Raw genomic sequence first — 18,570 nt, forward strand, 5'->3', positions numbered from 1 at the left:
ATACATACATACATACATACATACATACATACATAGGTAGGGGAGAGTTGCCAATACCGTACGTACTGGTCGCCTAAATCATAGCTTATTAATTACAATTTGAATATTAAGTACTAAAAGATCATTTTCATAATCAAGTTTATAAAAATAAATTCTAGAATTCGCTAATTGAATATTTGAACATTCTGAAATTTCAAGTTTATATTTATACATAATTATTAAAAATCTGAAAAATGTTCAATTAAACCTAAGTCTTGAAATTCTTGAAACCGGACTCCCGCCCTGTTACCAGATTTATGTTCAAAACGGCTAGTATTAAAGACGGCTGTGGCTAGAGCACTAAAGTGCTCTACTGTGGCTACATACATGTGGGAGACGCCAGGAGACGCTAGGAGGTAGGAGCCGCCTAGGAGCCAATCAAACAGTATTTGTACGTACCGACGATATACATATATCGTGTTGTCTGGAACTGTACGGTAGAGAGCGCAGACGCGTGTTACGGTTTAGCTGACATTGACTGGAAATTTTCCGAGGGAGGCGACATTATCGCTTAGTCAGAACTCAGAACTCCGAATTCCTCGCCTCGGTCAACCTCGGTCTCTTCGATTCGTAAGATTACGACAGATTACGATACGGTCAGGCGTGCGTCTTCATCTAAATTTAGTCAAATCGTAGCACTTGAGTCGGCTGGATCGTGTACGGCTTGCGCTACGCGTTTTACCCGAATTTATAGTAATTACGGGTGGCAGCAGTCTGTTGAAACGAATCTACCAAACTGCACTGTTCTCTCATCTTTTTTTTTTCATACTGACGCGTCTACGAGATATTTCTGGCAGAACCGAACGAAGAAACGTTTCGTCGGCACAACAGATACTTGAAGCAAAAACATCCGCCGACACGCCGTGTTCTGAGCATAAGGGCCGGTCATAAAGTTAAGACGGCAACGGTTAGACCGAAAACGGGCAGAAACGTAAAAACCTGGGGGCATTGATAAAGGAAGGGGAAATAATTTACAGTCCACGCAGCAACCGAAAGTGCAGCAGAGAGCACGCGCGCGCGCGCGCGTGCTATCGTCCATCAGCAACACAATTCGACAGGTAAATGTTTCACGTCTTATTCGTGGTATTTCCGTGGTCTAGAATGAAACAACAATCTGCCGTTTAATGCGATTCATACAATTATATCGAGCTGGGTCACCCAAATGCACGGAACCCGGCTTGGCAAAATTGTATTCAATGAAATCGTATTTATATTTATATCATCGGGCAAACAGAAAACAAAAGTTAGAATGGAAATCGCCGAAAAATACGAATCTCTTTCAGTATTTTCTCATTGATCGTTTCTCGCGTCGATACTTGCCGTGGAACGTTGTACAATATGCACATACGTAGGTACGTATGTATATATACGTACACCATGCTATTGTGTGGCTCCCATGCAGTATTTTGTTTACGTTGCATGTGAATAAGTTTGAAGCTGGCATAATCCCCCCCCCCCCCCGAATAGTACATTTCCTTCGAGTAGAAAGTAGGACTGAGGTTTCCAGGCGTTCGTTCCAAGTTACGGTGTAAGCACTGTAAGGCCAGATCCACATTATCGGTCCGGTCTCGATCAAAATCACATCCCTGACAATGAGCTTCCACACTCGTCCGACTTGTTAGTGTGAACGCTCACGAATATGGTGTGGAACGGGCCTAAGGGATATTACCCACTCATTCGGGTTTGGCATACTTGAATATTTCATTGCCACCACTCCACGCACCACCCAGTTCCTTTTTTTTTTATAACGTCTCCGTCGAAGTACTCTACCTAATATGAAATCGATACTAATATCAGGAGTGTCGGAAGAAATGTTGCATAGTGCATCTGCGAAAGAGCTGGTTGGTCGAGGGAAAGGTGAACGATGAATGGTGAATGACTTGAAGAAATAACGATGAGTTTTAGGATAATACAAAAGCATCGTGATCGGAAACGTTCTTTTAGATTTACACAATAGTTAGATCTGTCAGATCTGATTAGAAAGCGAAGGAAAACTGTATCTCGATCGTATCGATATGTCACGAGTATCGACATCATGTTTTCTCTTGCGCTGTTTGTGCTTTCCAGCACTCTAAATTAAATTTTTATCGTTAAACTAAAATTTGGTAAATGGCCGAACACAGGTATAATTATTATTGAGCGGACATATAAAGGCCGCGCCGCGTCGCGGGGCAGTACGACTCTACTCTCGTCCCGGTAGTCGATACGCGACCATAATTTATTCTCGATTGCGAGAATCGTGCATTAAAATTTTATTCATGTCTCGCGTCGCGTCAAGTCGAGGGGGGGGGGGGAGCTCAGAATCAGTGACAATATATAATCTCGATAGAAAGGTGTTGAGTTAATTAAATGTATTAACATCGCGTCGTTATCAGTTCCTTTTGCGTTGCCAAAATAGAAATGTATTTTAAGGGAAACCGAGATTTCCAGGTTCTATCGACTGGTTGGCATTGAGCCAGTTATCACCGCTAGCCAAGACGACCTAGCTGGGTTGCCAAGTAAAGGAAAAATATGGCCGATGAATCGATTAGCCGTTGAAATCTTACGTCTCGTACGTATCAACCTGAATTCAAGTGGTAAAGAAAGGGAAAATCTTTTCTTTCTGTTTGAAACGGTGAAAACGCTGGGCGATAAATTACATCGTCTATCGATCGATCCAACATGAGTTTCGATATTCGCGATCTTTCTTGTTCCCGGAAATGTCTGCAACTCCTTACTAAACATTTTGCTGCGTTTGCTTATTACAGGAAAAGTGGTGAATATTTATTTAATTGAAAAATAAAAAATATTTTTTTCCTTTATTTAATCTACGACTCTCATATTTTTTAAGTCGGCGCCAGATTTACACAGTGTAAATCTGGCGCCGACTTAAAAAATATGAGAGTCGTAGATTAAACAAGGGATTACATTATTTTTTACTTTCTAGTGGATTTTTATTTTCTTGAAGTCGGTTGAAAATTGGTCTGGGTTAGGTCTGCTTCTCGGTTTTGTTTACCACTTGGATACAGGAACTCTCGAATCGATTAGCAAACTATCGAGTAGTTGAGTACACCCTGCGTTGCGTTGCGTCGCGTCGCGTTGCGCAATCTTGAAGTAGATTTCGTATTTTGCATCACATCCATCGTTTTTTATCGTCTAGTAGAGTTATAACTTGATAAAAGAGTCGATATAAGCAACAGCTTTTGACGTGCAACGTATTAACCCTTGGAACGAAAAGAATGCGAATGATATCATGTAATCGAGAAGACAGGCGTCTCAGCAAAGAAAATAAGTAGGTATATATATATATGAATCGAAAGTGTTGCTCGATACTCGTTTGAGTAAGAATGATGCGCATACTTAATTGGGTTAGACAGAAGCGGGGCGCAGTCACGTAAACTTTTCGGCGACGAAACTGAACGAAACGAAGAAAAGAGGAGAAGAGAAGAGAGAACAAACGAAAGCAAGTAAGAATAAGGCAAGGCTGCACGGGACGAGACTAGTCGACGAAGGAGGAGGGCTTCGAAGTCGGTGGGGAAATGATGGGCCTGAAAATCTGAAAAAATTGACCGGCTGCGAGGAGCGCGGAGGAGGCAGTGGAGTAAAGAGAGGGGTAAAGGGAAAAAAAAGCGAGACAAAACGCGCAACCGAGGAGAAGAAACTATAGAATAGGGCAGACATTTAGTATATGCTTGAGATTTCGAGCGATCTCCAGTACCTGTTTATATTACAGTTGCAATCGGGAAGGAGCTGAATAACGACCTAATCGCGCAGAAAACCTCAGAGGTAAGCAATACATAGTATACCGATTGCTGCGAGTTAGTGTTTCACGAATCATGACCACAGGATTTCATAGCATAGGTATTATAAGGTACCTAAGACACGCGACAAATATTTCCCTTGTCAAGTCGGTTCGTTCGCGGGTGTATATACTCATTTCCTATTTTCGCTTCTGTGCGACCTCTCTGCTATCCAATTTTACTGTTTTCACAGTGCTGGTGTAAATACTTGCCGTTTAACGGTCTGTTTCTTTCGCATTGTCGATATATATATATATATATATATATATATATGCCCGAAAGCTAGAAATATAGAGATTGTAAGGAACGTCGAACATGGACTGTTTTTTCGACGTGTTCCCAAGCGTTATCGGAGGGACTGCGTCGGGTGTCGGGGCTTAAAGAAGGGTGAGGGGAGGGTTGACTGCGTGTCCACGTATATTTTGTTCGTGTTTCTGCGTTTATTAAATCTCTTACAAGATAGATTTAAGAACGTGTATAAAACGCGCGCGTTGGTAGGAAATACGAAGAATTGACGTCGATCGCATATTGTAAAAAAAAAAAATGAGACAGCCTCCGACTGCGGAACGACTCGACTCGAAATGCGCAATAATATGTACTCGGGTGTCTTAGTTTCCCATTACCTTGATAATAGTGTGATCGTATCGCGTCTGTGTTGGGGCTCGGAGGTGACCGCAGAGGTCACCTCAGATATCATCAATATCGATCGTTTTCCGGATCGGATTCGTAACACGTGATATTTCGACGTGTAAGCTATAAGAGCTAGTGCGAATAGGCAGCGAAAGAGAAAACTAGAAATGGAATTAGGACGCCTAGACGATTGTCCTTGCCCTTTTATATATTACTGGTCCTCGCAGTTTGTTTTGCAGAGTTATGTGCGTACATACATGGGTTAGTGAAAGGCTCTCAATTCGCGGTTGACCGATATTTTAAACTGTTTACATAAGCGTACTTTACATTAGTATGTAACCGCGTCGAAACCACCCCCTTCCTGTATACAGCTTATCTATCGCATTAGGTGATCAAGTACTTACATACGTTCACGCGTTTACGTAATGAACCGCTCGCATTCGTGCACCGCACCTCACCCCACTCGGGACATTGTATATTGCATATACATATGCCATAGTTGCTTCGCGAATACGATTATCAATTTTCTGTAATAATAAGGAGCCTCTGTTGCGTGGCGTGTTTCAGATCGGAAATATGAACGGAGCCGACCGCGACGGAGCTTGGACGTTTCCCCCGAAACAGGCTCTTTACGACCCGACCCTCGAAAAAGAAGCTTGCGGTGTTGGATTTATCGTTGCCATAGATGGAAAGAAATCGCACAAGGTGAGCTACGGCATTCGTATAAAGTGAATTAGAGGGGCCTGCTACCGACGCGTACGATTTCTTTTGCAACCGCTAAATGTCTCAGGGTCGTGTGTGATGTCGCGTCGCACGTAAATCACCACGTTTGTCTGTTTGCAGATTGTACGGGACGCGGAGACCCTCTCTGCGCGCATGAACCATCGCGGTGCTTGCGCCTGCGATAACGACACCGGAGACGGAGCTGGTCTTCTTTGCGCAATTCCGCACGAGTATTACGCCGATGAAATTCGGTAAGCGATAATCAAGATTCATAGTCCATCTTTTTATCATCTTGTCGTTCTCCCGCAACGATGACGCTTTGGATTTCAACCACGCAATTTCTAGGCTAACCCTTTCGCTACGCGCGCTGGATATATCCTAGCGTCGACTTTAGTCTGCATTTCTGGTAGTTTACAAAAAAAAAATAATAATAATAGTGAACGGAATGCAGATTTTCTATCACTACGCTTACTCTTCATTTCACTGTTTTCTTCCGATATTTCAGCTAGTTGTGTCTGGATTTCGATCTTGGCCTCGTTATACCGGATATTAATCTTACAATTAGTGATAAGAAACGGAACGGAGAGACCAGACGAGTATTTAGACGAATATGACACTACATGCATGCAGAATCAAGGATGGCGCGTTCACTCATTCTTTCATCTGAAAAATTCTGAAATAATCGCATTTAAAATAAAATAAAATGCTACATGCAGCACGCGATAGAAAAACCATTCCTCTTAAAGTCCGTTTGTTTTTCAGCGAGCAGCAAAATATCGAGTTGCCGAATGTTGGACGTTACGCTACCGGTATCCTGTTCCTCGACAAGGATACGCACCAAGATACCGAGGCTGCATTCGAAAAGTTGGCCACAGAATGCCAGTTGAGGGTGCGCAAGGGAACAAGCTTCTTTTCAACAACCGAATCTATACACAAACCCGCCTTTCTTTCCTATCGAATTTTTCCTGTTGCAGGTAATCTGTTGGCGTGACGTTCCAACTGATAACACGCGGATCGGTGAAGTGGCACGAAAATGCGAGCCTTATATGCGTCAAGTGTTCGTCACTGGTGATCAGGATGATGAAAATCTCGAGCGGCAGGTAATTATAGTCTGCAATAATGCGCCCTTCGATTCGATGCCGCGTGTAAAAATCTTTACTTTCTCACCGCAGGTATTCATCTTAAGGAAAAGATCATCTCATTCGATACCACGTCCAGGGATTAGGTATTACATATGCTCCCTCTCTGTTCGAACGATCGTTTACAAAGGCCAACTGACGGCGGATCAGCTGTGGCAGTATTTTCTAGACTCGAAGGTGCATATAAAACCAAGAATACGCAGCGTGTAATTTCCGTCTTCCTGGTACCGATTTCACTGTTTTTGTGTTGTAGTCCGTAAAATTTGAGACTTATTTGGCACTAGTTCACACGAGATTCTCTACGAACACGTTTCCGAGCTGGGAAAGGGCACACCCTTTACGGTGAGCGATTTATCGTCGACGGTATTGTGGCCTATTTAGCCAACGACAACCCGTTCTGCTCTGTAGGTTGTTGGCGCACAATGGTGAAATCAATACTTTAAGAGGGAACGTGAATTTGATGAAAGCCCGGGAAGGAGTGATGAGCAGCAAGCTATACGGCGAGCAATTAAAACAGCTTTATCCGGTGGTGGAACCGAATCTTTCGGATTCCGGAGCCGTCGATTGTGTTTTGGAATTCCTGGTGATGGTGGGGCAGCGATCTCTACCGGAGGTATGGAATTTTCGAGGTTACCATTTCTTTCGTAATCCAAGCAAGCACGGCTTACGGCTCTATGCTTAGGCGGTGATGACCATGGTACCGGAAGCTTGGCAGAACGATCCAACGATGGCGACTGAGAAGCGTGACTTTTATCATTGGGCTGCTTGCGTAATGGAACCTTGGGATGGCCCTGCGCTTTTGACCTTCACAGATGGCCGCTACGTTGGCGCCATATTAGACAGGTAGAAACTGACGTTTTTCTATCGTCCTACTCTTTATTCATTTTCGTGTAGCTTCGTCTTCATACAACACGTAGGGGACCTCGATAAATTCTTTATTTCAGCTATTTCCGAGAGAGTTACGGGCAAAGAGTATGCGTGCGAGGATTCATTAGCGACACCTTATTTTTTTCATATTATGTACTTGTGTATGTATTTCAAGCAAGCCCAAGTATCGCACGAAAGTAACCGTTCACAGAACGGTGGTGTATGACAAATGCATACATACTTGTCCGCGTTTTTAAATAGTTGTAGGTGCAGACGCGCGCTGACATGCTTGCGTACAGTTTTTCATAATACAGAAATTTCAATGAAAGATCTCTACTTTGTTATACATTGTATATACCTTTTCGAAGGGCTAGAAGGAGCTGAACTTGTTGAAACAGGTAAAACGAGGATTATCGAGGTTCTGGAGGGAAGTACGTAGCATTTCATAGATGTATCATGATATATAGCGTATCGGAAGGTTGTAAGAAGAGGGTGAGTATTCGCTTCCCTCCGAGGCTCGTAGGCAGAGGAACGCGCGGAACTCTCACTCGTATCCGGTGCCTGTAGAGTAATCGATGTGTACATAGAAAGGTAATTGGAGCAACCGCACTAAAGAGATGTGCGTGCGCGTGTGTGCGTGTGTGTGCGCGTGTATATATTAAGGGATGCCAAGACGGAGGCAATGCGAGAAAACAAACAAGAATATAGTCACAGTTGATAATAACGCACGGCACTGAGGTGGTAATACAAAAGACTTTTTTGAATTTTTGTTTGGCAGAAACGGCCTGCGCCCATCGCGCTTCTACGTCACTAAGGATAACATGATGGTGATGGCGTCCGAAGTGGGCGTCTATGATACTCCGCCCAGCAATGTAGTCCTGAAGGTAAACGAGGAAATGAACGCACCCCACCGGTCAGGCTAACCCCCTGGAGAAATTTTCCAGCCGAGTTGGCTCTGCCGCGTCTACATATATTTCAGCTCTAGGGAGGAGACTGCTAAGGAGGAAAACATTTTTTTTTCCAACACAAGCAAAGGGAGAAACGATTAATCAAAGGACTCGCGTTGTCATCCTGGATCCCGGTCGGCGTCACTTTTAACCTTTACCTTTTACCTAGCCGTGGCGTAAAGGATACGTGCGTATCCTTACCCGATCGATACTCTTATCCTCTACTCTCTTGTCACGCGGAATCTTCACGAAATGGAGTCTCGATCTCGATACCTACATGCTTCGTTCGTGTTCTTTTGGTTTGCTCAGTTGAAAAAAACTCGCATAGAGTTTTGCTGCGCGCGGTCGTCGTGCTGGGCAACGTGTGTCCTCCCCTATTCCTCTCGAAAGACGACCAGGATCGTGAACGATGAATTGAACCGATTCTGAATAAATTTGGCCTCGTGTCAGGATACTCGGGATATAATCTTGAGTTAAACTCAGGATAACAAGAGCTTACGATCAGGACCAATCGAGGATATACTTGTTTCGTCTTTGCTTCGGAATAATCTTATAAGAAAAGTATCTCCTGGTAAAAATGGATCACCGTCCAACTCGGGCATGTTTTCTCGTCCGTTGTGCGACGTATCAGTTTTAGTCTTCATGCAAATAACCAGTCATATTGTGTTTTATTTATTTTGAAACATGTCATTGTGTATGTGTGTGCGCCCGAGTATATATATATATATACATATACATATACATATATAGATATATATATATTATATATATACATATATATATATATATATATAATTTATAATTTGCCATTTAGGAAGTAGGTTCGTATAGAGTTGTAGGATCATCCACTGCCGCCGCTGTGGTGTGCTGCATTGAACGAATGGTCGTTCGTAGCTGCTATTCAACGTTTATTATTTACGTTTCGTTTTAATTGCAGAGTCGATTGAAACCCGGAAGAATGCTGCTCGTTGACACTCACGAGAAGAGGATTATTCAAGACGCTGAACTCAAGTTGCAGATCGCTAGACGCAGACCTCATTCCAAGTGGCTTAAAGATCAGGTACACTCTCTCTTCTCGTGTTTCATTCCGTGCAATCGGTCGTAACGTTCCGTTATCGCGAACAGGATAGTCTCTTCTGTCCGTTTCCAATTATATTTCCTGTGTCCAACTGTGCCATAACATACTCGGGGAATCTGAATAGATTAATTATTTATCTTTGTGTCGCTTGGTGTCTAATGCAAAGACATTTGTTTCTTGATTTTTTTCAAACTATCGTACGTGCTGTGATGTCGTGCTGTACGTGCTGTATCGCACGTAGATGGTAAGTCACTTAAACTTGTACATGTATCTTCAGTCGCTTCTATTGTCTTTCCTCGTTTGTGCCTTCGTATTTAAAGGTGTGTATGTAAACCACGTTATAGACCACGGAACTTGGTGTACATACAATCTAGCTTCGTATCGAGTTGACAGAATACGTGTACATATGTATGTACATGGAGCAAACGGGTAAAAAAATCTTGTGGACGGGAAAAGGAGAAGGTGCAACAGAACGTTATATAGGTACATACAACACGTTACTTATTCATCAATTTACTCCCACGATTTACAGATCACGATGGAAGAGTTGCGCGCTGCCGATGCCAGCCGTACGGCGGAAAGCATGCTCGCTACCTCCGTTGGAAATGGCTCGTCGACCGAACAACAAGCAACGGGAAAGAATGGGGTAAACGACACGAACCCAGTATCCGTTGTGAATCGAGTTTGGGGGGGCGATAAAAGATTGTCCCTTTTTGGATACACGCTAGAGACCATCAACTTGCTGCTTCTGCCCATGATGCAGTCCAAGTACGTACTCTATTTCTTCCTTCGTCCCTGTAAATTCTTATTGTTGGGGCAACCGTTCGCGCAACTTTCAGGAGAAAACTCTGATATATAAAATAGCGGATTGATTTTTTAGGAAAGAAGCACTGGGCTCCATGGGTAATGACGCGCCGCTCGCCTGTCTCTCCCAGTTTCAGCCGCTTATCTACGACTACTTTAAACAGCTGTTCGCCCAGGTACGTCGACCATTTTCAACAACGAAACGCTGTGTCGTTGCGAATTGTATTCCATCGCCAAACACATTACACCGCCCGCTCGTCTCTCCTGTCTTTTCTCATCCCTCATCTTCCATCTTTCACCTTTCACCTTAATCTTCTCTCATTTTCATTCTTCCCCTTTCTTCATTCTTTTCTCTTCCTTGTTCTTTCTTGACGCTTTCTTGCCTCTTGATATTCCTTATAGGTGACCAATCCTCCGATCGATCCATTCAGAGAGAAAATCGTAATGTCTATGCTCTGCCCGATCGGTCCCGAGAGTAACATCTTGGAGCCGAACGAGCGTCAAGTGCATAGATTGTTTTTACAACAACCGATATTGTCATTGGACGATATGGAAGTGATAAAACGAACGAGCTATCGCGGTTGGAAAACCAAGGTGATGGACGCGACGTATCCTGCACAAGACGGCCCGTCCGGTTTGGTCGATACGTTGGACCGTGTGAGCCGAGAGGCAGAGCAGGCTGCGAGACAAGGTTACCAGTTTCTCGTTCTTTCCGATCGACAGGCCGGAGCAGAAAGGTAGCTCGACGATAGTGTTTTGTTCTCTCGGCAGGCATTCTTTCTTTACCCTTCTTCACTCGCCTCCATAACTCGTATTCACTCGATTTCCGCTTTCTTCCATCAGGATACCCGTAAGTAGTTTGATGGCATTAGGTGCCGTTCACCATCATCTGATAGAAGAACGGCAGCGCATGAAGGTCGGTCTGATTCTCGAAACTGGCGAGGCTAGGGAGGTGCACCATATCTGTTTGCTTCTCGGTTACGGGGCGGACGCGATTTGTCCGTATCTTGTATTTGAAATGGCCAGAAATCTTCGAGCAGACGGTGTCCTCGAATCTTCTTTGACTGATAACGCGTTGTCCGCGGTAAGTTGAACGACGAAGGTGTTCTTATGCACTGTTTTGCGCATGCATGTATCTTTGCACTGTATCTACCTTAGCGGGCAGAATATGCGTCACGTTTTCTAAATGTCTCGTAGAATTATGCAGAAGCAATGGAGAGGGGTATAGCGAAGGTAATGGCGAAAATGGGAATATCGACGTTACAGTCGTACAAGGGAGCTCAAATTTTCGAGGCGGTCGGTTTGTCGGACAAGGTGATCGAGAAATGTTTCAAGGTACGTTTTACCTCGGCAACAGATATTCTCACTTGCTGTTGGTCGGGATAGCGACGCGCGCGGACCCACGCGTTCGTTGCAAAAGTACGCGTGATTAGAAATTGGATCCAATTCATGAATACAGCAATGATCTGTGATTATAAATACTTGCAATGATGTACTACTACCACTACTACTACTACTACAACACAACGACCATAATCGTATCGTTACGCGCGCTTTCCCATTCAAATGGAAGAAATATCTAACTGTTCTTAAATGCTTAAATTGCCAGGGCACGCAATCACGTATCGGTGGCGTTACCTTTGATATTTTGGCACAAGAAGCGGTCGAAAGGCATCAGATGACCTATTGGAATAAACCAATGGACATGCTGGTTATTCGCAATCCAGGAATTTATCATTGGCGATCGGGCGGTGAGAAACACATCAACGATCCTGACAGCATTGCTAATCTACAGGTTATCTCGATATAATCATATTTAGCTCCCGTTCTCGTTATAGAACGCGACGACTAACAATAATTAAAAAAAAAACATTTTTCTGTACATCTTTCTTTACCTGTTAGGACTACGTGAATTCAAAGAACTGGAATGCTTACGAAAAGTATCAAAAAACCACGATGGACATGGTAAAAGCGTGCACATTACGGGGACAGTTGGAGATAGTGGAAACGCCAGAGACTGCGATATCGGTGGAAGAAGTCGAGCCAGCATCTGAAATCGTTAAGCGATTTGCAACCGGGGCCATGAGCTTTGGAAGTATCTCGATAGAAGCGCATACGACGCTAGCGATCGCGATGAATCGCATCGGCGGCAAATCGAATACCGGCGAAGGTGGCGAAAATGCTGATAGGTCAGTACATGTGTATGTGCAAAAACAAACAGAAACAAAACAATAAACATGCGTCAGGTGTGGGGGTAGATTGTATTTCTTTCTTTCAACGGGTACCAGATTCGTTTACATTAAATAAGAACAATTCTGCGTAGATATCTAAACCAAGATCCAGAATTTGATAAGCGATCGGCCATCAAGCAAGTTGCCAGCGGTCGTTTTGGCGTGACTTCCAGCTATTTAGCGGACGCTGACGATCTTCAAATTAAAATGGCGCAAGGAGCGAAACCAGGAGAAGGTGGCGAATTGCCCGGTTATAAGGTAAGGGGGGTTGCGACACTCATATGTTAAGGTTACTTCTCTCTGTTTCTCTCTCTCTACTCTACTCTTCTCTTCCATCTACTCCATCCTTGTATGTGTATACACAGGTGACGGCAGAAATAGCTGCGACCAGACACTCGGTGCCTGGGGTGGGCTTGATTTCACCACCGCCGCATCACGATATCTATTCGATCGAGGATCTCGCCGAACTGATCTACGATTTAAAATGCGCTAATCCCAATGCTCGTATTTCCGTCAAGTTGGTATCCGAAGTAGGAGTGGGCGTAGTCGCGGCAGGTGTAGCGAAGGTAATGTCATCGAGATGGAGGAGCTCCGGGATTACGTTTGTTAATTTCTTAATCTATCAACAGGGAAAGGCCGAGCACATCGTAATATCTGGTCACGATGGCGGAACTGGCGCTAGTAGTTGGACAGGGATCAAATCGGCCGGTTTACCGTGGGAATTAGGTGTCGCGGAAACCCATCAAGTGCTGACCTTGAACAACTTACGGTCGCGGGTAGTCGTGCAAGCGGATGGACAATTGCGCACGGGATTTGATGTGATTGTGGCAGCCTTGTTGGGCGCCGATGAATTTGGCTTTAGCACTGCGCCTTTGATTTCGATCGGTTGCACTATGATGAGAAAGTGTCATCTAAACACCTGTCCTGTGGGCATTGCGACGCAAGATCCTGCCCTTCGAAAGAAGTTTGAGGGAAAGCCGGAACACGTTGTTAACTTTTTTTTTGCTTTGGCAGAAGAGGTACGCATGGATATGTTGTACTTGAAAAACAAATATCTTCGCTCCACTTTCATTAACTCTAGAGTAGAGTACCCGCTTCGGTCCGTGAGAACGATGTAATAGTAACTACGTAGTAATTCGAGAATAACGGCTTCATCGGTCCCAGCGGGAGACCGCCGGGAGTCTCTAGGCTCATCTATGCTCATGATTGATCAACCGTTCTTCATCCTTTGTCACAGGTACGTTCCTACATGGCCGGCCTTGGAATTTCCAAGTTTCAAGATCTAATCGGCCGTACAGACTTGTTGAGAGTTCGCAAGGATATCACGATTGAAAAAGCTAAAACGCTAAATCTGGAAAATATTTTGCGGAGTGCGCTCCAACTCCGACCAGGAGTCGATATTAGAGGCGGTGCGGTGAAACAAGATTTTCAATTAGAAAATAGGTTGGACAACCGTGTGATCGAGTTGGCCGAACCAGTGTTGAATGGGAAACAGGATTACGTGAACATCCAGTTGAATATTAACAACGAGTGTAGGGCGTTCGCGTCGACTTTGAGCTACCGTATCTCAAAGTAAGCTGCTACACTTCCTTTCTTTTCTCATTCCGTTCCATTCGATTTCCTAAACAACGAGAAAAATTTATATTTCCATTGTAGATTGTTCGGCGAGAATGGCATATCGGAAGGTAGTATTGACATAAAGATGAAGGGCTCAGCGGGTCAAAGCTTTTGCGCTTTCATGACCAAAGGAATTCGCGTTACTCTCGAGGGGGACGCCAATGATTACGTTGGAAAGGTAATAAGCCTTCTCTTTTCCTTGCGATGCATTCATCAACAGCCCTTACACTCTTCAAATGTGCCCGTATTGTTTCAGGGGCTGTGCGGTGGCGAAATCATTATATATCCACCGAAGGATTCTTCTTTTGATTCCGAAGCGAACGTAATCGTGGGTAACGTTTGCCTTTACGGTGCGACTTCCGGGAGAGCCTACTTTCGTGGAATCGCTGCCGAACGTTTCAGCGTTCGTAACAGCGGAGCGGTAGTTGTGGTAGAGGGCGTGGGAGATCATGGATGCGAGTACATGACGGGAGGTTGCGCGATCATTCTCGGACTTACTGGACGAAATTTCGCCGCTGGAATGTCTGGTGGCATAGCTTACGTATTTGATGTGGATGGTTCGTTTAAAAGGTATAGAAGTCCATATCTAAATACACACACGACATGTTAGTCGCGCATAGATTCGTGTCTGGTTACTTGTCCGCTATCCCGCTATTCTTCCGTAGCAAGTGTAATCCCGACATGGTAGAGCTGCTCGCTCTAAACAATCCAAAAGATATGGAGTACGTGAAGCGTCTTCTAGAGGACTTTGTCGAGAAAACTGGCTCTTTAATCGCGCAGGATCTGTTGAAACTTTGGCCCGAACCAACCACGCGATTCGTCAAGGTATACCCGCGCATCTCTCGATCGATCACTCTTATTACTACGTACATAAAGCAGCTATCGTTGACAATTTTTTCCCTTTTCTACCTCTTTCTCTCCCCCCCCCTCTCTCTCTCTCTCTCTCGCCGTCCTTCCTTCTCTGTCAAGGTATTTCCATATGAATATCAACGGGCACTGAAACAATTCGAAGAGGCCGAGCGAGCAGAACAAATGTCAAACGGTAATTTACAAGCGACGGATGCTCGAGTCAAGGACATCGAGGATGCTATTACGGATCTCGCTATGGAAGAACGTAAATTAGACAAGATCAGGTAAGTGAAAGTGAAATTTTTCTTTTAACGTTTCAGGTTTTTAACGAACCTAATGGTCGATTCGTAATATCATTTTAGAGGATTTATGAAGTACAAGAGACAAACAGTGGGAATTTATCGGCCGACTGATAGTCGAATGAAGGATTGGGACGAGATATACAATTTCCAAGGAGTACGGAAAGGGCTACGTGTGCAAGCAGCCAGATGTATGGAATGCGGTGTGCCATTCTGTCAAAGTAGTCATGGCTGTCCATTGGGAAATATTATTCCAAAGTGGAACGATCTCGTTTTCCATTCGAATTGGAAAGAGGCTTTAAATCAGCTGCTTCAGACTAACAACTTTCCAGGTTTGTGTTCCCCGTTTTCTTTCGTTTGTATGTATTTTAACGACGCATAGTTTTAGCAATGCGGGTGCGGCACATCCAACTGTTTGAGATAGCTAAGAAACTGACCAATCGAAACGTTTGTATTTAGAATTCACGGGAAGAGTTTGTCCCGCTCCATGCGAGGGTGCTTGCGTTTTGGGCATATCGGAACCAGCAGTTACTATAAAAAACATTGAATGCGCGATAATCGATTACGCATTCGAGCAAGGTTGGATAGTGCCGCACACGCCGGAATCGAGGACTGGTCGGCGAGTCGCGGTGGTTGGCTCCGGTCCGGCAGGATTAGCGGCGGCCCATCAGTTGAACAAGGCAGGCCATTTGGTAACTGTTTACGAGAGGAACGATCGAATAGGCGGCCTTCTGCAATACGGTATACCGACTATGAAGTTGTCGAAGCAAGTTGTCCAAAGAAGAGTTTCTCTTCTTGCTGCGGAGGGAATTACTTTTAAAACTGGCGTCAACATTGGAAAGGACGTTTCTGCCAAGGTTAGACACGAGTGTCTCGCAGTGCCCGGAATGGACGCTGTTCGGTATTTTATGTTCATCTAGTTTCATCTGTCTGCTGTATCTTCTTTATTATTGTTGGTTCGCAGGAGTTACGTGAACAATACGATGCAATATTACTTTGCACCGGCGCGACTTGGCCAAGGGACTTGGAAATACCGGGTCGACAACTCGAAGGCATTCATTTCGCTGTAAGCTTTCTAGAGCATTGGCAAAAGAAGCAAATGGGGAATGACGATCCCTTGGATATGCGGCTGATGGCCAACGATAAGGACGTCATTATAATTGGTGGTGGCGACACCGGCTGTGATTGTATAGCTACATCTTTGAGACAGGTTTCGTTGTTTTACCTCCCTCCATCCCCCGGTATATTACGTATGAAATGTTTATGGTATAGCAGCTCATCCTTGTTTGCTTTGCTTACCCGTGTATCTCGTAGGGTGCCAGAACCATTACTACTTTCGAAATATTACCGGACCCACCAAACAAGAGAAGGCCAGATAATCCGTGGCCTCAGTTTCCACTAGTGTTCAAGGTGGATTACGGTCACGAGGAAGTCGCCCTCAAGTTTGGACGGGATCCGCGTAAATTTTCCACGTTGAGCAAGGTAAGTAGGAAATGGAGAGAGAGAGAGAGATCAGTTTCATTTCTTACTTAATATTTTGCACGTATCCCACAGGAGTTTCTGGACGATGGGAACGGACACGTGAGTGGTATCAAGACAGTGTTGGTTTCATGGACAAAGGAAAATGGTCGCTGGAAAATGACAGAGATTCCTGGAACGGAAAAGGTTTGTGTTATTAGACTGGTGGTGCTCGCAGAGCTCTCTCTTCCCTTCTCTCTATACGTACCTCTTTGTTCTCTCTTATAGATCTATAAATGCGACCTGGTTCTATTGGCAATGGGTTTCTTAGGCCCTGAGAAATACATTGCGACACAACTAGACACGGCAATGGACGAAAGGGGTAATTTTAAAACTAACATCGGTAAATATCAGACGAATTTATCCGGAACGTATGCGGCTGGAGGTGAGTTAGTTTCCTCCTTCCATCCCCCTTTATCTCATTCAGGAGAACTATGAAGTTATCCTTGATTCTATATAGATTCGCCGTTGTAGTTGACAGCGATGGTTAACATATGCTTTATTTTACACGCGCACAGATTGTCGACGTGGACAATCCCTGGTTGTATGGGCCATCACCGAGGGCAGGCAAGCCGCGAGAGAAATCGATCTAGCGTTGATGGGTGAGACTGGTCTTCCCGTGTCCGGTGGTGTTATAACTAGCGTTCCTGCTTGAATCAGTTTACGTCTGTTGCTGGAGATTGGTCAATCGATCTATTCTCCGTCTCTTCCGATCGCGAGGACGGTCCATCTTCTCATCCCCTTTTTTTCAATTTTTTTTTTGCCTGTCTAACGGCGATCCTGTGATTGTGATGCGGTGCAGTGCGATGTGATGTCGCACCGCACAATCAAGTGAGGAAGATTAAAATCTTCGCGAGAACAACAAGTCAACCAGTATTAATCGCAGGCTCGCGGATGTCGAGAAACGAATTGAACGAAATTCGTTATTCGCGTCGGATCGTTGTGATGTAAATTAAGAAATACGTACGAGATTTTCCTGACATCTTTGTTTCAAGTTATCATTATCGTTATCGCGTTATTCAAGCGTTTCTGTAAAAACAAAAAAAAGGCGACGTTATTCAACGTTCTGTTCGTCGTGTAACCATCAACTAACGCTGCAACTTGAATTGGTGGGGAAATATTCGTAGATATATCGCGGAAACTACCTCGTATCTAACTATGCGTACGTTTCTTGTTCCTTTCACGAGGTAACACACGAGTTATCATGTAATTAAGTAGTAGCCTCGCGTCGAGCAACGCGCGATCGCGTATAGAGAACGGTTATCATTTATTATACAAGTCCACACAAGCCGATAGAACGAATCGTAAATCTCGAATTGTATTTTGCAGGCTGACATTAGTGTTCGCGTAGCGATAGCGTATAATTTCGTGATTTTTCTAATCCCCCTTTTTTCTTTATCCTTTTCTTTTGTAATTTTCGTAGTGTCTAGCATCTTGTTAATGTATCATAATACACGCGTACCTTGAACGTACCGCGACTTTAAAAAGTTCATTGTCCCAAGATGTATATTTATGAAAATCGTAACGATGCGCGTACAAGTTTCTCATCTGTATACAAATTTTACGTACACGAATGCATTTTGTTTGTTGCGCGAGTATTGTAAATTCTATATAGAAAACAGAGAAATACTTTGAGACAATAAATAAATATCAGCATTAAAATAATATCAAATATCATTTGCGTATTTTAGTAGATACTAAAGTAAAACCAATATAGAAGGGTAACATGTTGAACGGAGGAGCAGGAGGAGGAGGAGGAGAAGGAGGAAGGACAAGGACAAGTGTCTCTCGTTACGCCATTTCCGATACCTCGGATTCCAAGTGGCAAGATCTTGTATGGGAGCAGTCCCTCCAACACCTAATCGCTTCTATCCTCGACGAGATCTTCAACGTAACGGCGGATCTAATTGAAGAACGTGAAGCGGAAAGGAAGACGTTTGAATTCACGAGTGATTGTCTCCGGATAGTTTGGCTACGATTGTTCGACGCGAGTATCAATCTTGCCAACAAAACCAACGAAACGTGTCCCCAAATATGCTAAAATTTCAAT

The 18,570-nt window shown here is 44.1% G+C and overlaps 1 protein-coding gene across 4 annotated transcripts; it reads left to right on the forward strand.

Annotated features, from left to right (window-relative positions):
• Positions 1–542: 542 nt before the first annotated feature.
• On the forward strand, positions 543–18,192 carry LOC143372318 (uncharacterized). Of its 4 annotated transcripts, none has more exons than XM_076818396.1 (33): positions 543–1,097; positions 5,016–5,153; positions 5,292–5,422; positions 5,934–6,060; positions 6,146–6,271; positions 6,344–6,487; positions 6,564–6,652; positions 6,719–6,923; positions 6,993–7,153; positions 7,956–8,061; positions 9,062–9,184; positions 9,735–9,970; positions 10,083–10,182; positions 10,409–10,743; positions 10,850–11,090; positions 11,204–11,341; positions 11,616–11,801; positions 11,909–12,195; positions 12,330–12,495; positions 12,603–12,803; positions 12,867–13,256; positions 13,475–13,809; positions 13,894–14,032; positions 14,111–14,424; positions 14,520–14,679; positions 14,824–14,987; positions 15,066–15,334; positions 15,462–15,859; positions 15,967–16,212; positions 16,317–16,484; positions 16,557–16,667; positions 16,749–16,905; positions 17,039–18,192. In XM_076818396.1, the coding sequence occupies exons 2-33, from the start codon at positions 5,025–5,027 to the stop codon at positions 17,173–17,175; spliced, it is 6,219 nt and encodes a 2,072-aa protein (XP_076674511.1). In that variant the 5' UTR covers positions 543–1,097; positions 5,016–5,024; the 3' UTR covers positions 17,176–18,192. The 4 variants fall into 4 exon arrangements, with proteins under 4 accessions (XP_076674511.1, XP_076674512.1, XP_076674513.1 ...); XM_076818397.1 differs by lacking the exon at positions 543–1,097 and adding an exon at positions 3,770–3,889; XM_076818398.1 differs by lacking the exon at positions 543–1,097 and adding an exon at positions 3,781–3,804.
• The last annotated feature ends 378 nt before the right edge of the window (positions 18,193–18,570 follow it).

This window comes from Andrena cerasifolii, chromosome 8 (genome assembly GCF_050908995.1).
Source record: "Andrena cerasifolii isolate SP2316 chromosome 8, iyAndCera1_principal, whole genome shotgun sequence".
Taxonomy (NCBI): Eukaryota; Metazoa; Arthropoda; class Insecta; order Hymenoptera; family Andrenidae; genus Andrena; species Andrena cerasifolii.